The sequence below is a fragment of the Ctenocephalides felis genome, unplaced genomic scaffold, assembly GCF_003426905.1.
Source record: "Ctenocephalides felis isolate EL2017-DRISC unplaced genomic scaffold, ASM342690v1 CF-g0.4_SCAFFOLD_03571, whole genome shotgun sequence".
NCBI classification, from domain to species: Eukaryota; Metazoa; Arthropoda; class Insecta; order Siphonaptera; family Pulicidae; genus Ctenocephalides; species Ctenocephalides felis.
In genome coordinates this window covers 63,050,226-63,078,024 of record NW_020539725.1, presented here as the reverse complement: position 1 = coordinate 63,078,024, position 27,799 = coordinate 63,050,226, and the positions used below count along the sequence as shown (strand labels likewise).

Sequence of the window (27,799 nt, the reverse complement as noted above, 5' to 3'; positions counted from 1 at the left end):
ACACACACACACATCCATTTTTTCTGCAGTATGCCAAAATGTTCAGAAACCTTCAAAACGTCGAGAAATGTAAAAATTTTCAATTCCGATTTTCGGCCCATTACAATAACTTACCCTACGGGAAGTTAATATACAAAAAAGGGACTCTACTGACGAGCAAGAGCTAGAAAATTAATAAAAGGACTCTACTTACGAGCTAAAGCTAAAATATACAAAAAAGCAACTCTACTGACGAGCAAACTTAATCTAGAATTAAAAAAAGGGACTCTACTGACGAGCAAACCAATCTAGAATTAATAAAAGGACTCTACTAACGAGCAAAAGCTAAAATTATATAAAAGAGGACTTTACTGACGAGCAGACGAGTATTTCAGTTTGTTCGTCAGTTCATATAATGCAAAATATAGTTTGCTTGTCAGTAGAGTCCTTTTTATTTTCATGTCTGGTGAAATACAGTTGATGATGAAAAATACTAAATACAAAAATTCTAAAAATGACCTAGGATAAGCACAGTCTAAGTGCCATCTGGTACAAATGTTCATCCGAGTGCGTTTAGACTATTTATGTACTGGAGCACTTGTCCAATTTTGTGTTAAAAACTATTGAAAAATGTGAAAATGCCGCCAAGCTGAGCACAGTATAAGTGTAAATGTCGCACAGAATTATTTGCAAATGCGTTTAGACTGTGACTATACGGGAGCACTTTTTCAATTTTGTGTAAATTTGGCAACTATTTCTTTTTCAAATTAAATTCGAAATGAAATGGCGATTGTTATGTTCTCAGATGTAACAAGATAGCAAAAATAATGAATGTTACAGTATTTGTAATACCACGTTTAAAATTTCTCGAATATTTCATTACGGTACCAGCAATTTGCGTTAAGGCACGATGCCATATACACCACTAGTTTTCTTATTACCTTTATACACGGTGCAGCCTTCGGTTCCCTCGCATTCGGCTGCAAAGGCAGTAGCGGCAGATGCGACCCAACCGACGGCATAATGAAATCCGGCGGCGTACAATCAACTACACTTTCCTGCCTCGCCCTCTTCTTCTCCAAAATATCGCCTTGTGTGATGGCGTTAAGGAAGCACAAGGAACTGCATTCTGTCCCATTGTAGGCATCGGATGAATCTGCACTCTTTAGTAAATCCCGCACGTGTCTGACATGAATGCGGGCCTCCCGCATTGTGTAGGGCTCCTCGACGACCCTTATGACGGATCGCTCTTTCAGCCCTTCGATGTTCTTGAGCTCTGCAAAATTGTCAAGGGTGTTTCCATCGAGCTGCAGAGAGAAGCAGGTTCGGTGACATGTGTCTTCACGGTCCATCAGCAACCTGGGGGGAAAAGGATACATTTGTAAGATAATTTTGAATTAAGGAGCACAACTAGTGTAACCGCCTAAAAAAAGGTGATTTTTGGAAATTTATATTAACCACTTAACGGTCACGCACAAACACTGTTCGCGCCTAGATGTCGTATCCTAGCGGGCTAACCCGAGCGCTGCTCGCCAAAGTTAATGTTTATATTTTATGCGATAAAAGGCTTACAATGGCCCGTTGTTGGGATATGTTTAGTTTAGATATGATAAGTACAGGTCAATTAAGAATTGTATATATAATAAATCAATCTTTAACGACTTTTGAGATTAGAAATAAACATGTAAAAACCGCCTTTCTGAATATTCATCAAGGGACATGTTATTGTTATATGTTTGTGTTATTTTTGATAGGAATCAATTGAAGATCACACTGGAGTGTTTTATCTCCATTTAGGCAAGAATCAATCTATTTTGTTTTTAACTTTCAGAGTTTTTACACGTACATTTGCTCTAATAATTATATATTGTTGAATTTGTTTTTATTTCCCCGAAAATATTAAGTATGGACCTCAATTACTTCCATTACAATATATTCTTGTAGTTTATGTGTTACTTTATAAATACTTGATGAATTTATATAGTTCAGGAAGGATTTCTACATGATCGATTATTAGTTTGGAATCAGAAAGACGATTTGAATTCGGGGATGAAATTGAAATTGATATGAGTACAAATGTCAAATACTCTTTTTGAAATTCTGGAAAACAAATACAACACAATACATGTGTTGGTTGAAAAATCCCATTTTTGCACCACAATTTTTTTCCAATTGATGCTACAAGTAAATAAAAAATTACTTGCATTTCACGAGTAATGAAATGCCCATGAAATGTACAAGATTTTGCATATAAAGTTATTTCTTGTGCGAATCAAAAATTTATAATAATTATATTTATACATTTGTAATATACTGATATATATGGGGATATCAGAGGCGAGAATTATCGATTGTAAATACACTAATCTGCTAACATCTTCATAAATTGTTATAAATTTAATGAAACCATGGGTAAGTTGACAATTTTTATTGTTCTGATGAATTATTTCGATTGTTATCAGTTTTTAACTCTTTCGAAGCGGATGCCGGCAAAAATTTGCAATGTGCGAGTGGAAAGGGTCAATAATTAATAAATTTACGAAGGGTCGTGCTTATCAAACTCATTGAAAAATATAATGCAGAAATTTTTTTTATCAAAAGGTGGTTAAGCAATACCTCGAATCCGCTGAGATTGACAAAACGCTTTTTTTTAAAACGGGCCGTGGAAAAATGTTTCGAAATCCATCATATGATAATATTTTATTATTATTATAATATAAATTATTAAATAAGTAATACTTCTTGTCCTTGAGATATATTAGTGAATGTACATGAATTTTTCACTAGAACCTTGAATTTTCTTATTTGTTTAAAAATTTGTTATATTCTTTTTGGATAAATAGATATTATTAAAATTTAAGAGTTATTAAATATAAATTTCGTATTATTATATTATAACACAATAGTTTATACATAGAGCATAAACGGTAGTCCAAAAATCATCAAAACGGTCATCAGTATTATAATATATATTGTGAATTTTAAACAAAAAGAAAATAAATAAAGAGAAAATGTTATCAGAAACACATATTACATCAATTAAACTTTTAAAATCCGCAATAAAAAAACCTGCTCTTTTAGATCACTTTTCACGAAAAAAAAAGACCGTTAAGTGATTAAGGTCACAACTAGTGTGAACTTTCGAAAAAATTGATTTTTGTTTTTTCATATTTCGGTAGAGTACACCTTTAAAAATAACATTAAAATTTCAAATCGATATATCAAATAGTTTTTGAGGTACATCCATTTAAAAGAGTATATATATATATATATATATATATATATATATATATATATATTATATAAGTATAACGATTATTTTATCTTCAAACGCGTTTTTCTCGAAACAGCATTTTCCGAATTTGCTGCAGTGATTACTCAAAAACAAATGATCCGATTACTATCAATTTTTTTTTACTTGTTCTTTATATAGTTCTCCGTAAAATTAACTATCGATTTTTTGGTCGGATCAAAAATCGAATTTTGGCAGTCGAAAAACGACCAAAATTTTGAGTAAAACTCAACTTTTTTTTAAAAACGCCGCCATTTTGTCAATTTTTGATTTATTTTTTTCGTCGTAGTTCATTGTACAGACAAGATTATCTAGTTTAACGAGAATTATTTTTTTTGATTTCATCCACGTAGAAGGCCGGAATCACTGCAGCAGTGAAGGGCCTTTTTTGTCGCGCCGTTGGAGATCGACGATAACTTAAAAAATATTTGATTTTTTTCTTCAAAAATTTTACTATGTATTCTTAAAACATGTATAAATATATTCCTAAAATTTGAAATTGAAATGATTGATAAAGTAGTTTTTTAATATAAATTCACAAATATCACCTTTTTTTAGGCGGTTACACTAGTTGTTCCCCTTAAATGGCTGTGACTCAAAAACTATTTAAGATATCGATTTAAAATTTTGGTATGTTATTTTTAAAGGTGTTTTACTATCGAAAAATGAAAAAATTGAGAATTCGATTTTTTGAAAATTTCACACTAGTTGTCCTGGGAGTCCCGGCTTTATGTTCACGAGCCGATTTTTATCACGGAATTAGGGACAAACGCGTGGTTCACCAAAATGCCGATTATTTCTATAAATGACGTTCTACGACGAAAAATCTTGTTTTATAATAATCTTAAAAGTCTAATTAATAAAATATAACAGATTTAATTCGTCTACTTTCCTATTTTCTCTAAAAATCGTCTTAAAAGTCAAACGTTCCTTAACATCCCGTAATATGGTACCGTTTACCTTATAAGATAAATTTGAATTAAGGGAGTTGTTCGTTTTTTTGTTACAAAAGATGCAAGGTATTTGTTTTTGTTTTTCTCCAAATGTATTTATCATAAAGACATGCGGTTTTTTTAAACAAAAATTACAGAATCATAGAATATTAAGAAATTTTTAATTTTTTTTTCGCCGTCATTTTTTAACTAGGGGGCGCCAAAGTGGGCATTGCAAAATCGATCTCTTTTGCGGTGCCACAAATAGTGGTGAACAAATTAAAAAAATGCAAGTCGATCCGACTTGTAGTTTTTTTTAGTTTGTGGCACCGCATTGAAAAAAGTGAATTTGAGAAAAACGTATTTAAAGTTTTTAATATAATGTACTACTAAATACACCATTTAATTTAATGTACTAAATACACCATGATGTTCACAGACACATTAAAAAGGTCACGTGCATGAGGTATTATAATGAAAAGAAGAGAGCAGCTGGCATACAATAGCGATAGATATATAATATATATATATACACCTAAGTCTGTTTTTACACGGTCTTTTTGTACACGGTTTTGATATAACACGGTTTGAAAATTGAATATTTTTAATTTTTTTACACGAATTTATTCCATTTAGCACGATTTGAAATTTTATGTACCTAAATTTTTTTTGTCAAATTAAATTTTTGCGAAGTATATTCATATCACAAAAAAGTATTTATGAAAGAAAAAAGTCTGAAACCATCGATAGTTTCGATAGTTTGCGAACACTAGCCTAAAGATTTAAGTGAATTCCCCTTTAGCGCGTACAAACAATTTTTACTGGTCAAAGCAAATGTGAATAGCACTAATTTAATTCTTGTTCTTAAAAATTCTTGTTTTTCACCAATTTTAATAGGTTTTAGAGATTAGGAACAAATCACCCATTTTTGTATAAGATCAATGTCTTTTTTTACACGTTTTTCTTTTACACGGATTCTTCTGGAACCAATCTCCGTGTAAAAACAGACTTAGGTGTATATATATATATATATATATATATATATATATATATATATTTTGTATGATTCTGAATTTGATGTTGACATATGTATTAACAAAGTCTGATAATCGGGCATAACATCAATAAAAAACATGAATTTCTTTCAAAAATTTATTTTAAATCCATACGTTTCGGCTATAATCCTAGCCTTCATTCAGTGGAAACTAAAAATAAAATTAAAAACTAAAACAATTGAATTGGAGTGAAAAGAAAAAAATAAAATAGTAATTAGTACTTACAATTAGTTGATCTTAGTGTTAAATTGGAAAATTTTAATAATCCATGGTATTAGGATATGGTAATGCACTACACTATGTATTATAAACATTAACTTGAAATTACACAATATTTTCACAAAATACTGATTTGAAAAAATCACAAATGAATAACACACTATTCATTTGTGATTTTTTCAAATCAGTATTTTGTGAAAATATTGTGTAATTTCAAGTTAATGTTTATAATACATAGTGTAGTGCATTACCATATCCTAATACCATGGATTATTAAAATTTTCCAATTTAACACTAAGATCAACTAATTGTAAGTACTAATTACTATTTTATTTTTTTCTTTTCACTCCAATTCAATTGTTTTAGTTTTTAATTTTATTTTTAGTTTCCACTGAATGAAGGCTAGGATTATAGCCGAAACGTATGGATTTAAAATAAATTTTTGAAAGAAATTCATGTTTTTTATTGATGTTATGCCCGATTATCAGACTTTGTTAATATATATATATATATATATATATATCTAACTTCGTCAAAAAAATAGATATTGAGATGATTTTCTTTTAAAATAATTCTAAGGATTTTAGCTTTCATAATATCAAAAAATCTCAAAATCGAAAAAAATAAATAAAAACCGAACAACCCCCTTAAATCAACAATATATTTCCCATTCTACTTACTGGTGTATCTCCTGCACAAGTTCCATACTAGACACTTGTATATCAAAAGGTTCCGCACCAGGCGCCACAATCTGCACCGTGAACCCTAAATCCTGTATGTACACAACTTCCTGGTGAGAGTCCTCCTTCTTCTGGTCGCCGCCGGCTGCACTGACCGTCTCCGTGCCATTTGGGGTTGTTCCAGTGGCGGCGGTTGCGGAGACAGTTCCATTGGTTCCATTGGTCATTGTCGTGGTGGTCGTGGCGGCGGCGGTGGTTGTGTCGGTGTCGCCGCCGTCCTCCTTTTTGATGACAGAGTCACCATTCTCCTTCTTCAGCTGGTGGTGCTGACCGTTGGTGTTGTGTTGACCGTTTGTTAATTTCGCGGATTTGGCGGTGGCGGTGGCGGCGGGTGATGGTTTCGTCGGTTTTGGACATTCTGTGAAGGGAAATAGATATATTGGTAATTGATTGATGATAGAACAATAAGGATTTATAGCAGAATTAAAATTTATGGTTACGTCAGTGTCTTTTTAATCAAATGTCATATAACAAGGACGCGGTATACCAGTGTTTCTCAACCTTTAAGGTTGCCACATTTTGAAAATTTGAAGACTTTCTACATTGATATCGCATATGAAAAAATTATTTCACACGGGCTCTTTTGATAAAACTGATTCTATAATTATAAAACAAGTATTTTTAATTAATTAATTAACGAAGCAAAATGTGCAGAAAATACAAATCGAGTTTTTGAGAGAACGGAGTATCCGATTTGATTGATCTAAAAACATTCAAGAACATTTCAGAAAATACAAATGGCAGTTTTTGAGTGAACTAAGCGTCCGATTCGAATCATCTAAAAAAAAAACTCTGCTCGTATTGACAAAACAATTGCTTTTGAGAATAAAAAATTATTACATATTTTTTTATTTTTCATAAAATATTTTTAACTTTCCGTAGGGCAAGTTATAGTAATCGCAAAAAAATCGAAAATGAAAATTTTTATATATCTTTACGTTTCAAAACCTTCTGAACATTTTGGCATAGCTTAGAAAATGGATGTATGTGTGTGTGTGTGTGTGTATGTGCGCGTGTATGTATGTGTGCGGATACAAATTTTCGTCGACGATTTCGGGAACACGGATGAAGCAATTTGAATAATTCAAAGAACACTCGATTCGTATTGATAAGGAGACGTGCTGATTAATTTTTGGCGAAGGCAGGTATAGCCGTTTCGAAGATACGGGGCAAAAAGTGCCAAAAACGGTAACTCAATTTTTAAGAGAACGGAGCGTCTGATTTGAATAATTCAAAAAACATTTTATTTGCATTAATAAGATGAAAAACTGATTAAATTTTCATGAAGGCAAGTCTAGCGGCTTCGGAAATATGGAGGAAAAAGTAAAAAAATGAGCCATTTAGAGGTCAAAAATGATCATTAGACACATGCACATCAAATTATCAGATATTTTATAGAGACTTTAACAATAAGTATAAATTTTGTTTACATTCCTATGGGTTCCGTACCAATGTTTATCCGTTAGACGGCGATGCGGCGCTTCGAAAAAAAGTTCAGAATTTCCAATATATTTCAAAATAAATTTTTCCTCAGAAAGTGTTTTTTTTTTTCAAAAAAAGTAAATTTTTGTTAAAAATTTATAGTTTCTCAAAAATGTAATTTTTTAAGAGTGATTTTTTTTTTCAAAAATGTTCTAATCTTTTTTAAAATCTTTTTTAAAAAAAAATAATTTTTGGTACGGGATGTTCCTGCAATTTGCCTTAAGGCACGAAGCCATACACCACTAATTAAATTTTAATTACGTATAAATTTCATATTCAAGTTTTAGAATTTTAGTAGTTTGTGTGAATATGTTTTATTAATATTAAATATAAAAAACGTAAATATTTATATAATCCGATAACAAATAACATACGACATTTTATCACCTTCTAAATGCGAGTAATCTTAGTGTATTTATTTAAAACGCCATATTGATTATTATCGAAGTGAAAAAAATCGATAGGCAATCGATTCAGCACGAATTATTAGATATTGTACTTTATTTATCGATATCTATAAATACATAATAATAAGTATTATTTATAACGCAATTGTTTAATGATATATAAGACCTAGGGCTAGGTGCAAATTTTATATTCCATTGCAAGGTCACAATCTAAACGCACTTGCTTATATATTTGTACCAGGTTGCAACTTAGACTGTGCTTAGCCTGGGTAATTTTTTTGAATTTTTAATCCAATATTACATTTCTATAATTAACATAAAATTGAAAAAGTACTCCTTTAAAGTCACATTCTAAACGCATTTGCAAATAATTTTGTACAACATTTTCACGCTTTCTTGGCGGCATTTTCACATTTTTCAATAGTTTTCAATAAATTGAAAAAAAGCTCCCGCATAGTCACATCTAAACGCACTTGGTGAATTACTTGTACCGGATTGTCACTTAGACTGAGCTTAGTCTGGGTAATTTTTTTGAATTTTTTTCTAACAGAAACATTTCAACTCGCAAAAAATTACAAGAACAATTCAATTGTCTCAAAAAAATTCAAAAGCGTTTCAAAGCCCAAAAAAAAAATTTATCGAAATACTCTAAATGCTTGAAGAGAATTACAGAAGCATTCCAAAATTACATTTCTAGAACTTACTTATTTAAAATTAAAATTTCTATAATTCCCTTATTTAAAATTAAAATTATCTGAATCATTTGATATAAGAAAATATATATATTTTGGAATTTAAAAAGAAACGAAATTTTGAAATAAAAATAAACCTTCCCAAAAACAAATCGTTTCTTCTCACTGTCAATACAAGCCAAACGATTTTTTATGAATCATTCAAATCGGATGCTCCATCCTCTCAAAAACTTAATTACTTTTTTCTGAACTCTTTGCCTTGTATCTCCGAAACGGCTAGACCTGCCCTTACCAAAAACTAATCAGCACATCTCCCTATCAATAGAAATCGAACGTCGGAAATCGTAGACAAAAAATTGTATCCACACACACATACATTTATTTGTTCTAAGGTACGCCTTAAAAATGTTCAGAAACCTCTGAAACTGAAATGTGAAGATATGCAAAAATTTTCATTTAATTTTGGACGATTACTATAACCGTACACTACTGAAAGTGTGTAAGGACATATTAAAACATTTTGTTTAGATTGAAATGGAAAGATTTACAGTTACGCAATCCGATCCAATAAGCATCCGATTTGAATGATTCAAACGACTTTCTGCATGTCTTGACAAAACGATTGCTTTTGAGTAATTTTTTTAATTTTTTTTTAAAAAATACTTTTAAACTAAATTGCATTTTTAAAATATTTAATTATGGTACGGGAATTTCCAGCAATTTGCCTCAAAGCACGATGCCATACACAACTAGCTTATAATTTATTTCAGGATGAATAAAATTTTTACACCAGCTGTCGGTCTATTGTGGTACTTTATCAGTACATAAATAGAGAGGAAGATTTGATGAGATAATTTGTGACCTTTCGAGATGATCTCGACAAAATAAACCGTCGTCATTTATTGTACTTTGTGTTTTGTTATTTGAGCGATTTAGATCAATGAACGGAGGAAGAACACTATAATGCCACTATGCCCTTGTATATATTGAAATACTACTATTGCAAATTTTGTATCACTTTATAAAAAATATTTGAAGTCCTACTTATAGATAAACAAGTATAAATAGATGGCAAACATGATTGATTTGACATTACATCGATTTTAATTGTTTCAGCATATCATAGATGTCGCCACCAACTGTAGCACGTAAATTTACCCTTAGGTTCAATTCTAAGATAAGATTTATTTGAATATGTAATATAAAAAAGATGGACCTGATTAATTTGACAAAATGAAACGAGAACAAAATATACGCGTATAAAATATATTTTCAACAAAATCACAAATATGTTAAAGAAAAAATTAAACATTTATTTCATTCAAAAAAGATATATTTCAACATATAAAATTGGTACTTGAACGTTTAAAACATGTGTACCATATCTAGAAAGTCTCTCTAGTGTTTTAAAATTTGAAGCACACTATCGCCATCTATGATATGCAGAAAACACTCGTACAAAATAATTATATATATAATATAATATTTGTTCTACCTTATATTATCGAGATAATATTTTTCGTTCATTTAAATAATTTCAACTTAATTGATGTTTAAATTTGCAATAAAGATAAATGTTTACGATGCACTATAAATATTTATCGATCGATCGATGGATTGAACAAACAATTTGATATCATCATATTAAATTGAATTGGACATCGTAACGGTGACTTGCAATTTGATTGGATTTGCACTTTGTAAACACCATGTTGAAATCTAAATTGGATATTACATTGTAAAAGAAGACATAAAATGTTTAATTTAATCATAGTTGTTGCCATGAATTAGTTAGTTATAAATACAACAAATTATTTTGATTGAAGTTTGGCATTTTTTCTAATTTTATTTATCTAAATGTCGAAAGTAAAATGAAGAAAAAATTGAATACCATGAAAACATTAAATAAAATCCAAAAAGCGTATGTTTTTTTTTAAATTATCAAATGTAATTGTATAGAAAACTTCAACAAAATCAAAATGCCTAAACAAGTTTCAGGAACATTTCAAATTTGAAAACTTTGTTTATTAAAAAAATTAGAGAAAAGTGTTAAATGCTCCAAAAAATTACAGAAACATTCCAAATCTCCAAGAAAATATACGGGAATATTCAAATGCTTAAAAAAATCATAGAAACATTCGACATGCTCTAAAAAAATTACAGAAACAAATCGATTGCCCGAAAAAATAACAGAATCATTCCAAATGCCCTAAGAAAATTCCAGAGATATTCCAAATGCCCCAAGAAATTTACAGGAACATTCCAAATGCTTCAAGAAAATTTAGAAACATTTTCAATGCTTCAAGAAAATTACAGGAACATTGCAAATGCCCAAGAAAAAATACAGGGACATTCAAATGCTCAAAAAAATATTATTAATAATATGCTCTAAAAAAGTTAGAAAAGCAAATAAATTGCCCAAAAAAAATACAACAAAATTCAAAATGCTCCAAGAAAATTACAAGAACATTCCAAATGCTCAAAAATTTCCAGAAGCATTCCAAGTGCACCAAAAAAACTGAAAGCAATTTAAATGACCCCAGAAGATTAAAGACGCAATCCAAATGAACCAAAAAAATTCCAAAACATTCCAAAAGCCACAAAAAATTCTAGAAACATTCTAAATGACCCAAGAAAAGTTCAGAATGCATTGTAAGTACCTAGAAAAATTATAGGAACAATTCAAATGACTTGAAAAAAAAAAAAAAAAGAGTGCGCGTAAGGATCACACGCGATTGAAGTAAAACTTTTAATATTGTATGAGTAGGCAATTAAGATAAAAATAAAAAAAACATCATATTTGAATTTTAAAAATCATCTTTTAATAATCATATAACATCAATAATAATAAGATCTCATGAGCATCGGCACAGCTGTCCTACTGATATCAAGAGTTTGAATATGATGTGAAGCTTTCTTCCTAATTTTGTTACCTATCTTACCGGGAAATTCAAACCATAAACGTAGAAGTTCATCATCATCGCCACGTTCTATGTACACTAATTTTCCCACACAACCATTAGCTAAGCCATCACTTACATCAATATTAGTTGTTATTATGTAAAATTTATTCAGAACTAAAATTATTTCATACGGCAAAGCCCCGGTATCAATAACCGATTTTTTTGAAACTGCTGACGAATGTATGATTGTTGATCTGTCGCATGGCAACCTACATAAATATCCGTGGCAGTAGATATTATTTTGTCTTCAACGAGACTTTCAATTCAATATAAATTTATTATATTCCATGACACATTTATTCTCTAAGAAAAGTCTTATTCCATGAGGACATAATACAGCAACCTCTTCTTTTGTAAAAAAAACGTGATTCAATTAATGCAAGTTCATATAGGGTTTAGCGCTCGACTTACGCATGACATGACGGGAGTGGATACTCGCGACATCAGCGCTTACGGCGTCGTAGTGTTCAACTACACGTTGGCATTTTCGTTGCATTTGTACGGATTTACACCCGTGTCGCGCCTAAAAATTTTTACACCCATATCGCGCCTAAAGAAGTTTTACTTCAAAAAATACAAGAACACTTCAAATGCTCCCAAAAAGTTAGAGAAAGATTTAAAATGTTACAAAACATTACAGGAACATTTCAAATGCCCCAAGAAAATCCAGAAACATTCCAAATGTATCAAAAAATTTACAGGAACATTCCAAATGTTTCAAGAAAAATCCAGAAACATTTCAAATGTCCTAAAAAATGACAGAAACATTCCAAATGCTCCAAGAAAATTCCAGGAATATTCTAAATGTCAAAAAGAAAATTCAGAAACATTCCAAATATCTCAAAAAAAAATCCAGAAACATTCCAAATGCTCCAAGAAAATTCCAGGAGTATTGCAAATGCTCAAAAAAACTACAGAAGCATTCCAAATGACGTGAAAAAAATTACAAAAACATTTTGAATGCCTAACAAAGCTACAGGAATATTTCAAATGCTCTTAAACAGGTTCGCAAATATTACATGAACCTATAAAATTAAAAGAACATTTGCAATACCCAAAGAAATCCGAAAGCATTATAAATATCAAATCATTTCAAATGTCTAAAATAAGATATAGGATACATTAAGAGTGCCTAAAAAAAATTAAAAATCACTGCAAAGGTCCAAGAAAATTTCAAATGAAAAAATTCTAAGGAAACTCCATATTTATACAAAAATTAAGGGAAAATCCAAATGCCAAAAAACAATCAACAAAAATCTAAATGTCTACAAGGAAAGCAACTTGTAAATGTCGAAAGTAGAGGAAGATTACTTATAAAATACTTGAATGAAATTTTTACACATTCTAAATCATTGTCGCTGTCATCAATCAAATTATTTTCTCAATAAAAATGACAAAACCGCAAATTGAACACCTGTTTTTGTTCACAAAGATAATAATCATAAATAAGTAATACACTTCGGCAATAATCATCATATCACTGTCTGAGCATTTCGTTTTTAGGCGCGTGCCCGATTTTAATCTTTGGTAAAGAAATGTCTGTTTTAATTCAAATTGTTGAAAAAAATGTGTCAATTGTGAATTTCGGATGAATAAATCATATGTAATGGCAGGAAATTGTACATTGGTTTCAGAATTAGCCTGTCGGCAAAAATTTCATTAGAAAATACTATTATTTTGAAGAAATTTCATTATCTAAGGCGCCAATTGTTTTATATAAGACACTCAAGTGTATGCATCATATTTTTTTTGATAAACAAAACAATTCACTTTCGTTGAGGACAAATGATTAATAAGATAAATTTCATGTGACTTATGCATTCATAATTGTAATTGTAATCGTAAAAATCTTATCAATTTGATGAATGGAATTTACTATTCATTGAAATTACCGAGAACACTCGATTTTATCTTTTCGAGTGCAAAATTTATTGTGGAAAATAGAAATTTTAATTGATTCAAAAAGCTACTACGTGTGCAAAAGACACGTGGACATTTTTAAAGTAATTATTAGAAAATTAACCATAAATTATCTTATTTTAGATTGCAAACGCGGCCGTTTTGCCATTACCTTTATTTTAATTGTTTGCGCACTCCATAGAGGGCGCCACCGACTGTAGCACGTAAATTTACCCGTAGGTTTGATTCTAAATAAAAATATAATACAGAAGAGAAATAAGCCTGATTAAATTGAATGATTGAAATGAGAACAAAATATGTGCACATATATATTTGAACTAAATCACATCAAATATATTCTTTAAAAAGATGAATTTAGCCAGGCTTGGAACCCTCTATTGAGTGCTAGAAACATTAAAATATGGTAGAGCACATTTGTTCTGTGTGATAAGTCTCAAAATATATTTGTTGAATTAATAAAAACGTTAATAGGAAAAAAAGTTAAGAATAATATTTATATAAACATTCCATAGGAAAATTATTCATTATTTACAATTACAGGCTTGCGCAATTATTATTATTATAATGAAACAATGGTTTTCTTAGAAACAATAACTAGGATAAATATAATAAGAGCAATAATAATCATTATTCAAATAATAAATAATGAGTAACCACAATTTGTTATCTAGTTTTATGCACACTCATAGAACTAAATCAACAATAAGGGGAAATATTTGTAGCAATCACTAGAACAAACACTGAATCATGCATTGCATCATTTCATAAAATATTAAATCATTAATAATTAATAATAAAAATATTTAATTATTAATATCATTTTTGAACAGACATTTTAGTTTGTTATAAAATGTAAAAAAGTGTAAATTCATATTTGGTTTAATTTGTTTGGTTCAAAACAAATATACATTTTGGTAAAAATTTATGCTAAAGCTGCAACTTCACATCAATAGCCGCCAATAAATACGTAAAAACTATTAAAACCATAGATACAAGAATAAATAGATCGGTAACATGGATGGTCGCTTTGTTATTACTTGAATTTTAATTGCTTGCGCCTTCGATAGAGGGCACCACTAGCAGTAGAACGTAAATTCACGTCTAGGTTTAATTCTAGATAAATATATAATATAGAAAATAGGTAAAATCTGATTAATTAGAATAAATGATACATATTATTCTGCAAAAACTATTACAATAGTAAAACTAAAATTATTAAATTGTAAAAATTATTAAACGATAAAATGCACGTGCATTATAATAAAAAAATGAGATCTTTGAAAAGAGTAATAAATTTATTTATTTAATTAATTAATGACCCTCTGTTAAGTGCAGACGACACTAAAATAATATCTTGAATAACTTTGAAAGATCTTGAATCAATTTTTAAAGATCTTGAATAACTTTGAATAATAATAAAAATTTGAAAGATCTTGAATAATAATAAAATTTTGAGTTACTATGAAAGATCTTGAATATTCATAAAAATCTTGAATAATTATGAACGATTATAAAAAATGAATAATAATTATGAAATATCTTGATTAATTTTGAAATATCTTGAATAACTATAAACAATCTTAAATAGTAATAAAAACTTAAAAGACTAAAAAAATCTTGAAAGATTGGAATGAGGAAAAAGCACATTTGTTCTGTGTTTTTCTTACAAAACAGTTGTATTTAAATTTGTGATAATAAATTATACAATAATATTGATTCAATAATATTTTTGATGAAACAGATTTTATGAAATAATTGTGCCATAAGAAGTAAGAATTTGTACTGAAACTATGAAACCAAAAAAAGTAACGAACAAAACATCCCCTAGATATTTCCTTAACATTTCAATCATAAAATTTAATTATTAATTTTTTTTTAGACATTTTAATGATGAAAATATGCTTTAAATATTTTTATTAACAGATTTTCTGTCACTTGACTGTACTTGACCATTATTGGTTCTGAACAAAAATGATTTTTGGTTGAAATATGTGCTAAAACTGCAACTTCACATCAGAAACCATAGACATCAAAACTGTTAGACTTTAATCGAAGCAAGCTTTAAATTCAACTTTAAAATTATTTTTAACAATAAAAAATATATATTGTTTATTTATTAACTTTCCAAACGCCTTTTGATAAATTGCAAGGTAATAACTACATGTAAGTAAGACAACTTTCACAATTCAATTAGTAACGTTTAACAACTTTTACAATAGTTAATAATTAGTTATGCAAAATACATGAACCTATTTCAATTTCTACTCTAGATAATGTCCTCGACAACAATTTTTTTTCCAAAAATGCAATTCCAAGAAATTCGCATAAATTTCGCAATATTCCAATTAAATTATCATATCGACAAATCGAAAACAATTATCAATCGATCTTATCGATTTGGCGCCACGAAATATTGGAATTTTATGAAACATTGTTCCAAAAGCCAAAACATCAAAAGTTGAAAGTCCAAAAATTAAAAGAGAGTTCCAATTCCAATTTGAATTGTAATCATTGTCATGCAAAAATGATATATGAGTCATAATCGAAATTGAAGTGATGTAAATAGAATGGATTATATGAAATGATTTGAGTTTTAAAATGGCTAAAATAAAATTTAACAATAAACATGAATTTACCATTCTCACTTCTCTATACAACTGACATTTATTAATTTCTATAACAAATGACGATTTGTTTAGAACATTTTACAAAAATGTTCACATTCTACAAATTAACAGTTCCCTTAAGTCCAAAAATTCTAAACAAAATAAAAAAAATCTATAAAATACCTTCAAAATCTTTATTCAAAAACAAACGTTTTTTTTACATTTTCAGAAATTATCCTACATTTTTAGAAATTATCCTACATTTTTTTACATTTTGAACAATTTTCCTACATTTTTAGAAATTATCCTTCATTTCTACATTTGCAGAAATTTTCAGATATATTCCTGCATTTTTCTGCATTTTCAGATATATTCCTACATTTTTCTGTATTTTTAGAAATATTCCTACAGTTTCTACATTTTCAGAAATTATCCTAGATTCTTCAACATTTGGAAAAAAAATCCTACATTTTTCTACAAGTTCAAAAATTTGCTACATTTTTCTACAATTTACAGAAATTTCATACATTTTTCTACATTTCCAAAAAATTGTATAAATTTTTCTACTCTTTCCCAAAAATTCCTACATTTTTCTATATTTTCAAAAATTATCCTACATTTTTCTACATTTTCAATAAATTTCTTACATTTTTCTATATCTTGAAAAAAATTCAACATTTTTCTACATTTTCCTAAAATTTTTATTTATTTTCATTTTCAAAAAATTCTCTAAATTTTCAAAAAAATTCATAAATTTTTCTACATTTGCAAAAAATTGCTACATTTTTTACATTTACAGAAATTATCCAATATTTTTCCACATTTTTAAAAAAAAAATACATTTTCAAAAAAAACCCTACATTTTTAACGAACTTTCTACATTTTCAGAAATTATCCAGCATTTCTCTACATTTTCAAAAAATTTCCTACATTTCCACAAATTTTCCTAGATTTTTCTACATTTTCAAAAGAAATCCTACACCCTCAGAAATTTCTTCTGCATTTTCCAGAAATGTTCCTACATTTTCACAAATTATCCTGCATTTTTCTACATTTTCAAAAAAATCCCTACATCCTCAGAAATTTTCCTACATTTCCAAAAATTTTCGAAATTTTGATATTTTCCAACATTTTCAAAAAATTTCCTACATTCTCAGAAATTTTCCTACATTTTTAAGAAATTCAGAAATTATGCTACATTTTTCTATATCTCCAAAAAATTTCCAAAAACTTCTTACATTTTTCAACATTTCAAGAAATTTTCTACATCCTCATAAATTTTCCTACATTTCCAAAAATTTACAGAAATTTTCCTACTTTTCCAAAAGTTTCATATATGCTATATGCTGATAAATTTCTACATTCTCAGAATTTTTCCTACGTTTCCAAAAATTCAGAAATTTATTTATTTTAAGAAATTATCCGATGTTTTTCTACATTTTCAGAAATTATTCACCATTTTTCTACATTTTTAAAAAAATTCCTATATCATTAGAAATTTTCCTGATTTTCCAAAAAAATTTAGAAATTATCTAATATTTTTTTACATTTTTAAATAATTGTCCACATCCTCAGAAATTTTTCTACATTTTCAGAAATCTCAAACTAAATCCAAAGAATTTCCAAAACAATTCTAATTTATCATCACTAAACAAATCTTTCCATCAAAAACAACATGTTTACATACTTTATCATGAAACGAATTTTTCGTCACAAAGTTTATCGGATACGACACATTATGATGTCATTGTCGTCTGATGTCACCAATGTCATTGTTGTAAAAGAAATGAAACATATGGTTCATTAGTCATAAAGTAGTTTTTTTTGCACTATGCACTTTGCATACAGGACTAGTGCATCATATCCGGTGGGATAAATAATCACAAATGATGCATTTGTTAAATAAAAATTCTAATTATATTTGTATTAATATTTAGCAAGTTGTAGGAAATCATCAATGTCTCATTTTTATTTTGAAATGAAATAAAACATGATTGTTTTAAACTTTACAATAAGTTGCTATACAGTGCCAACACAAACGGGTGTTAATTGCTGGAATCAAAAGGAATCATTAAATCATTATTTTCAATTAAAGTACAATTTTCATCAACTTAAATTCAGATTTTTTAATTTTATTCAACGTTGCTAAATGAAATACAATTTTATCAAATAATAATCAATTTTTTACAAATGAAATGCAATTTATAACTAAAATCCATTTTGTTTCAACAAGAGTCCATCTTGTTTTTACAAGAGCCATTTGGTTTCGAAAAGAATCGATCTTGTTTTAACGAGAATCGATTTTGTTTTAAAAAGAATCCATTTTACAAATGAAATCAATTTTATAATCGAAATGCAATTTATAACTGGAATTCATATTGATTCGACAAAAGTCGAATTTGTTTTAAAAAGAATCCATTTTGTTTTAAAAAGAATCTATTTTGTTTTAAAAAGAATCCATTTTGTTTTAAGAAGAATCCATTTTGTTTTAAGGAGAAGCCATTTTGTTTTAAGGAGAAGCCATTTTGTTTTAAGGAGAAGCCATTTTGTTTTAAGGAGAAGCCATTTTGTTTTAAGGAGAAGCCATTTTGTTTTAAGGAGAAGCCATTTTGTTTTAAGGAGAAGCCATTTTGTTTTAAGGAGAAGCCATTTTGTTTTAAGGAGAAGCCATTTTGTTTTAAGGAGAAGCCATTTTGTTTTAAAAGGAATCAATTTTGTTTTAAAAAGAATCCATTTTGTTTTAAAAAGAATCCATTTTATTTTAAAAAGAATCCATTTTATTTTAACAAGAATCCATTTTGTTTTAACAAGAATCCATTTTGTTTTAACGAGAATCCATTTGGTTTTAACGAGAAGCCATTTTGTTTTAACGAGACTTTTGGATAAAATTTTTGAATTTCAGTAAAACTGCTACTTTTGAAGAAAACCAAGCCAAAAAATTTACGTATATGAAATGCAATATTTATTTACTATTTTATAAATATGATTTTACAAGTTCCTGAACACATTCAGTGTCGAAACGTACAAAATAAATATATATTGTTTTATTTCAACAAATGTCTACTATGATTTATTTCAATATATGTATAAAGAATTAATTATTGCAAAAATGCAAAATTCAATATACATATTTATTTCGAAAATGGCTAGTCCGTGCAATTCACAACTTGCAATTGTGGAATTTTTGCAATTGTGGAAATATTTCGCTTATCAACGGTGCGTATTTTTATCTAAATCCACTTCAAAGAAATAAATAAAACAGTATTACAAATATTGAAAACTCCAATCGGTTTGTAATTTGTTCACATTGAATCGGTATTGCATAATAATAATAATATTTGTGATATTAGTTAGTAATAATAATAATAATATTGATCAACTACCATAGACGTTTTGCGAAGAAATTTGCTATCCAAAAAAATTAAAATAAATTAAACTTTCTATAAAGCTATTTATTAATTTTCGCATTTGTTATTATTTTAAATTATTTCCGAAAATTATCTAAACTTTCTGAACTTTTCCTACATTTCCAGGAATTATTCTACGTATTTCAAAAAATTTTCTACATTTTGGAAGAAATTCCAACATTTTTTTACATTTTCAAAAAATTTTCTATATTATACTACATTTCCAAAAAATTTCATAAATTTGTCTGCATTCTCAAAAAAATCCTGCATTTTCAGAAATTATCCTAAATTTCTCTACATTTTCAAAAAAAAAATCCCATATTTTTTTACATTTTCCAAAAAATTTCTATATTTTTTACATTTTCAAAAAATTCCCTGCGATTTCAAAAAAAATCAGATACATTCCCTACATTTTCAGATAATCGGAGAATCGGTATTGCATATATATATATATATATTATATATATATATATATATATATATATATATCTATATATATAATATAAATATATTTATATATTTGAGTTTAAATATCGAGCGTTACATCAAAAATAGATAGTATGAGAGTTTTTAGAAATTCATTTAAAATCCACACGTTTCGGTTAGCATCTTAGCCTTCATTCAGTGCCAATCAATAAAACTATAAAAATTAATTGCTCTAATTGCGAACTTTTTTATATCGGAGGAACTAGCCAAAACCTGAGTAAATGCCTTCATCAACACAAAAATAACTCAAAAACAAAAACAAACAATTCAAAACCATGTTAACCGAACATGTAAATAATTTCAGAAATCTGATTTTTCAAAAAAGGCACTTTTATCAAAAATATCAAAACTCTCAAAAATCTAATTTTCGGTACAGCAATTTGCCTCTAAACGATGCCATGCATCACTAGTTAATTTTTATATTGAAGAGTGTAGAAAAATTTTGTAAAATAATATAATAAAATAAAATAAGTTGTAATTAAATGGATTAAGAATAAGTTACAATCCATGAAAATAAGATGCTTTACTTTTAAATTAAAAAAATGTGTCTGGAGTGCAACTTTATTTATAGAAATGCGACTAATGGGAAAAAAAATGAAATTAAACCGCAACTTGCCGTCTTCGTCGTCGTCTGTACGAAAATAATTTTGCAACCAGACGTAAAAGATTAAAAAAAAACCTTATGAAACTAACTTTCTTTCAAAAATATATAGTATTATTTATTAAAGGCACTCAATAAAATAATCTCTTGAAATAATCACCGCACCTAAAGTCTTTTTCAAGATAAGACAATTAGTTAAATCGCAAATTGCTGTTAACGATAAGATTGGCGTCAAAATTCTTAGAAAGTCAAACAAGTGCGATTGATATAATTATTATTATCTGCTAATCAGCGTTTGGGACTTGTCAGCTCTCGCACTAAGGATTTGGAATTTTTTACAACAGGGTAAAAAAATTTCGAAAAGGTAAAAGTTACATGGGCTGCTAGTCCTCATATGTTTCTCGTTGATTGATTAACATACGAGGACTAGCAGTCCATGTAGTGTAATGTCTATAACGTGTCAATTTTATTATGTCTCATCCTCGAGTTTTCTTTCAAAAAAACCATTCCTTTGTAAAGTGACACTCGAAATCTGATATGTTGTTCTTCAAAAGTGGAATTCTTGGTATCGCGCTTGTCCATTATCACAAACTTTTAAAATATTCATATTTCATATTTTGACGAACAAAAGATAAAACGATATGTTTTAATTGTATGGAGAATAATATGTAGCATAAACAATGGAAATGGTGAAATTGATACTTCAGGATATGTTCGAACAGGCGAATGTGTGCGATTATTTCGTACCGCATTATTGATATTCATATTTTTTTACTTGCAAATTGTTAAGAGATTCTTAAAATTATTCTTAACGTTATTCATAAAATGATAAACATTTCGCAATATGAATTTGAAAAAAAATTAACTGCTGTTGCATGCCTTAAGGCAAATTGCTAAAACTTTCCGTAAAAGCTCTATAAAGGAAAAAATTTGAATATTTTTGAAAATTTTGGAAACATTTGAAAAATTTTAATATTTTTTTTTTAAATGTAAGTTTTGAAAATTGAGATTTTTTTTTAAATTTGAAAATACTGATATTTTTCCAAAACTTAAAATTTTTTTTTAATATCGAAAGTTTTGAATTTTTTTGAATGTTGTAATGTGCACGAACGATTGATCAAATATCTGATTTTAGGCCACCAAAAACCTTTTTCTTATATCTTCCTTTTCTGGATCTCCGAAACCGCCAGATCTGCCTTTGCAAAAATTTAATCAGTCATTTACAAGTGGAATGGTTTTTGAATCATTCGAATCGGATGCCCCGTTCTCTCAAGAACTGAAAAACATATTATGTACTCTTTGCTCCGTATCTTCGGAACGCCCAGATTTGCCTTTGCCAAAAACTAATGTGAGTAATAAATTTCTTAAGATAATAGATTTCTTAGGAAATCATAATTTCAACAGAAAACAATTGGAGACGACAAAAAGGGACTCTACTGACGAGCAAACTGATATTCAAAGAACTCCTCATAAATTTTAACGTAATCAGTACGTGTACCTATCAATATAAATCGAATGCTTTTTGAATCACTCAAATCAGTTGATCCGTGCTCTAAAAATCGTCAACATAAATTGTACCCGCACAAACACACATTACATTACATACATTTTTTCTAAGTTATTCCCAAATGTTCAAAAACCTCTGAAACGTAAAGATAAATAAAAAATTTCATTTACTATTTTTTTGCGATAACTTAAGTAAAAAAGTATGATTACTGACTTCCCGTAGAAGTAAAAATCGAAAATGAAAATTTTAATTTTACAGAGATTCTAATAATAAATATAAACTTTGTTTTCATTTCTACTGTTAGACTGCAATGCAGCGCTTACGCGCTTTGATAATTCTTCTCTAAAAAAGCCAAACAACACGTTTGCTTTGAAAACATCTGAAAAAATATCAAAATATGAAAAAAATTCAAATTTTTCCAAAAATATATTTTTTAGTCCATATTTAATCCTAGACTCTTATCACTACTGCTTGATATCAAGCAGCCTGTGAAAGGAATTAAACCTTAAAGATGAGATTTTTAGTGGAAGGGGGGTTTGACAAAAAAATCACAAAATATCACGTTGGAGGGATATAGTAAGAGAGAGATATCACGTGTATTTGTTTTTTACCTGTTTTTTTTTCAAATCCAAACATTTTCAAAAAAAAAAAAATCTACAATATTTTCTCGTATAAATACACGTGATGTTTGATGGGTGAGGGGAGTAATTTTGAATATCACCACGTATAACCAACAGGTGGTCAAAAAATCCTTAAAAAAATCGATCACGTGATTAATGGTCGCCCCCAAAGAAGTTTAACACTCTCATCACTAAAGATTACGGACTAACTAAATTCCAACAAAATTATTTTTTACTTATCTAACATCTATTTCAAAATCGTTTACAAATTATTTTCTAACTTCTTCACACACAAAATGCAAAACAACTAAAATGTTGTATGGACCTAATTAGTAGTATTCAGAAAAAAATCCCGGTCTTTACCTAATGTGTGAAATAATATTTAAAATGCCCAAAAGGAATATTTTTTTCCTTTCCAAAATTCTGCCCTTTGTCCTCTTTTGCGTCCCTCTCGTCCTCATCATCTCTTTACCATCTTTTCATTAACCGAAAGATGATAATTTTGTCGTCGTCGTCTTCCAAAACAAACAGAAGACCAGCCATCCGGTCTTTGCAGACGTCAACAGAAATTAGAATAGTATAGAGAGGAGGAAAGACATTCATCTAAGATCTAGGCTAGGGCTTCTTCTATTCGGAGCGAACACATTTGGTGCATGTGTTGATTACAACATACAGGGCTGGACAACCTTTTGTAAGTAATGGATCAATAAAAAAAAATGCGTTTTTGTAGTGACATGGTTTGGATTCGTTTTATTTGCAATTTTAAAGATACTTGTAGTGAGTAAATTTTAACTAGGTGCAAGCTGCATTAAGATCTCATTTTCTAACTAGTGGTGCATGTCATCGTGCCTTAAGGCAAATTGCTGCAACTTTACGTACCAAAATTAAATACTCGAGGGAAAAAATCCGAAATTAACAAATGTTGATCAATGATTAATAACAATTGTTTTGAATATTTTCAAAGAGATAATTATACTTACTATATATGTATTGGTTCATGTAACGAATATACAGTGACGATCTTATCGCACATTTTTAAACTGAATTGTAAATTCAAAATCTATATTTAAAGTATAAACTTTGTATATTATGGAAAAATTAAACAAAAATTAATGGTGCATAGTTAAGGCAAAATGCTGGAACTGCCCGTGCAGAAAAGTAAATTATTAAAAAAAAACTGCTAAACTTTGAAAAATTTAGATTTTTGAGAAATTTTGAATTATTTGAAAACAAAAATTGACTTTTTTGAAAAACTTGATTTATTTTCTATTTTGATTTTTTGTTGTATTTTGATTTATTTTAAAAAACTAACGTTTTATTTAAGTAATTGCACTGCCTAGCTTCGATTTGGAGTCGAAATATCAAAGCGCGTAAGATTTCCCAAGAATTCCAAATCCATGTGAAACAAGAAAGGATTTTCAAGAACTCCTTATAAATTCCAACAGAAGCTATTGAAAAAAAGGGACTATACTGACGAGTATACAGAATTCCGAAGGACACCTAAATTCCAATTGAAATCAAGGTCATTACTAAAAAAAAATGACAAGATAATTGAATTTCTTAAGAATCCTTATAAATACCAAATAAACTATTGAAAACGACTGTACTGATAAGATAATACATTTCTTAACAACGAAAAGGGACTCTACTGACGAGCAAACTGATATTCGAAGAACTCCTTATAAATTCTAACCTATAGAAGACATTTATAAAGAAGGAAAGGGACACTACTGGCAAGCAAACAGGATTAGGACTCCTAAACTTATGAAAATAAGGGTCATTACTAAAAAAAAAGATTATTGACAAGATAATAAAGTTCTTAAAAAATCCTTTTAAATTCCAAATAAAACTTTTAGAAACGACAAAAAGGGACACTACTGAGGAGCAAACTGACATTAAAAAAAAAACTCAAATTCCAACCAACAGAAACCATTTTCAAAGAAAGAAAAGGGAGATGCAAAGAGAATTAGGACTTCTAAAATCTTATGGAAATCAAGATTCTTGCTGGAAAAAAGATTCTGATAGAAGACTATTCTACTCCCTCCAATACTCTGTCTAGAAGATCATCAAGACACTAGAAAAATCGACAATAGATAATCTTTAGACTCTAGAAGATCTTCAAAGACTCCAGAAGATCTTCAAAAACTCTAGAAAATCTTTGAAGACACTAGAAGATCTTCAAAAAGATTCTCTAATGCTAGTCTCAAAGACTAGCGAGTCCTAGAAGATCTTTTAAGACCCTAGGAGATCCTCCAAAATTCTCAATAGATCCTTCCAGTCTTTCAACAGATTCTCCAAGACTCTTAAAAAGTCCCAAATACTCTAGTCTAAAAGATCATCCAAGACTCTCAAAAGATCCACCAAGACTCAAATATTCTCCAAAAGTCTCCAAAGATTTCCAATACTTTCAAAAAATCCTCCAAGACTCTAGTAGATCTTACAAGACTCTAGAAGATACTCTAAGAATCTTGAAGAACCTTTAAAACTCAGTATTAACAAAAGCCATTAGTAATGCATTAAACGAAATGGACTGTACTAACAAGCATAAACTGATTTTCAAAGATTTTTTATGAACATATGGGTCTTGTTTACTAGTCTTTAGTTAGTTAGTTAGTTAGTTACTTTCCCACTCCTCCAAGTCGTCCTCGTTATCAATTCATTTATGTAAATATAAAAGCGAACAAACGTCACCGATAACATTGATATGGATAACGAACAAACGAACGAACTATTTAAGTCTTCACTTAGGAACTTACATTCATACATATATGCAGTTAGAGAGGGAGCCGAAGGAAAATATAATAGAACAATAGTAATAAACCATAAACCATGATAGATGAATCAATATTTTACAAACATAATTTCTATGGTTTATTTATACATTCATTACACTTTGAATTCGATATTTCATTCTTTAGCAATAAATAGAAAATTCGGGACATTTTTTAGGTTTTTGCCAAGTAACTCAAAAATTTCATATAGAACCACCCCTTTTCAGTGGGATAGTGTAAAACTATATAAAATTTGCTACATTTTCATTAAAACAGTTATATACACCCTGATATAAAAGTTTTGAATAAAACGACTTTGAATTCGATATTTCCTACTTTAGTAGCTATAAATAGAAAATTCGGGATATTTTTATTAACTCAAAAATTTCATATGAAAGCACCCCTTTTCAGTTAGATATGGTGAAACTAAATAAAATTTACAACATTTCCTAAGACACACTTTTATACACTCCGATATAAAAGTTTTGAATGAAACGACTTTGAATTCGATATTTCATTCTTTAGCAATAAATAGAAAATTCGGCACATTTATAGTAATAATAATAATATTGGTTTAATATATTTCAAATTTCCCAATGCCATTTCACATCGCAGTACTTTAACATATATTTTGTATCTTATCAAAAATTGATATCGCTTCTACATGATGCAGACAAGTACGGCGACGTGCTGATTCTAATCAGGTCTTAGTATTAAATTTATCAATTTTATATCATAATTTCTTATCTAATAAGATAAAAAATAAATGCATAAACATACTAGATTTTGAGGAAAATTTTGCCCATGGGTGAATTTCCAATGAGTATTAGTAACAGTTTAAGCCTTTTCACTCGGTAATTCCGGAATTAGTATGTATTTTTACGCCGGAGCGGCGGCATCCGAGTGGGAAGGGTTAATAGCCATGATAGTATCAGAAAATTTTTCTCAAGGACCACGGTATCTTTTTAGATAATTTAGATAAAAATGTAACGAGGACAGTTGATCCACCAAAAAATTTCTTTTAGCCAAAATTTCTGGAAAAACACAATTTTCATGTCATGGGCCCTATATTAAAATTTTTCATTTCTTACCAAATTCTGTATGCCAGACACATATGACTGACTTGGCAATTAACGTGTTAATGGATCAACATGAGAGATTTTAGTGAAAGTTCGCATGATAGGCAAAATGAACCCCTTAAAATATTATAGGCCTATGGAAAATGATATTATTAGCACAATATTTAAAAGTTGTAAGATAACAGTAACAACAAAAGTCGTGAATTCATTATACATTTATGGGTCAATTCTCGGATAAAATAAAAATGTTATTTTACGGGTCTATATTCGTATAAGTTAGTAGAAACTGTCAAAAATTATTTGTTAAAAAGTTTGTGAGAAAATTATTTGTTAGATGGTTGTATATTTACATTTTTGTCATATTTTGACTGTTTGCTTAAGATAATATATAATTTCTTAATGACAACTATAAAACAAAAATGTTTAGTAATGTTATGTTTCGAGTCAAAAAGTTATGTATTTGCTGTGTTTCACACATAAAACCTAACTTCCAAAAAGAATAAATGTCATATTTGTATTTAGTTAGACTTTCCTTATGTATGTGTTATCAAAGTGACATCAGAAAGTTGCACTTCAGATAAAATTGTGCCTTTTGGAGGTTAGGTTTTATGTGTAAAACGCCTAATCGTACATCAAATACATAGCTTTTTGACCCGAAACATAACATTACTATAACATTTCTATTTTGTAGGTGACATTAAGAAATTACTTATTGTTAGTCTTATCTTAAGCGAACAGTTAAAATGAGACAAAAATCTAGATATTAAATTCTAACAAATTCTAACTATCACGTGGGGAAGGGAGGGGTACAGTATTTTTACCTGAATTCTTTTAAAAAGACAAAAATTTTCAAAAAATTCAAAAATTTTACAATTTTCTCTTGGGGAGGAGGGTCCAAAAATCCTTCAGAAATCGATCACGTGTTTAATGGACGTGATTATGATATTTGAGACCTATGATATTGCAAGTGAAAATCTGATATCACTACTGCTTGATGTCAGGTTGACCGAGGATCGTAAAACTTTGTCATACCAGGTTTTT

The 27,799-nt window shown here is 28.7% G+C and overlaps 1 protein-coding gene across 1 annotated transcript in view; it reads right to left on the bottom strand.

The window, feature by feature from the left end:
- The window catches only part of LOC113384954 (clustered mitochondria protein homolog), a 47,530-nt gene that overhangs the window by 18,278 nt on the left and 1,453 nt on the right, over positions 1 to 27,799 (bottom strand). Inside the window, 2 exon segments of the mRNA XM_026622734.1 lie at positions 921 to 1,338; positions 6,158 to 6,575. Coding sequence (XP_026478519.1) covers positions 921 to 1,338; positions 6,158 to 6,384 — 645 coding nt within the window. The 5' untranslated portion in view covers positions 6,385 to 6,575.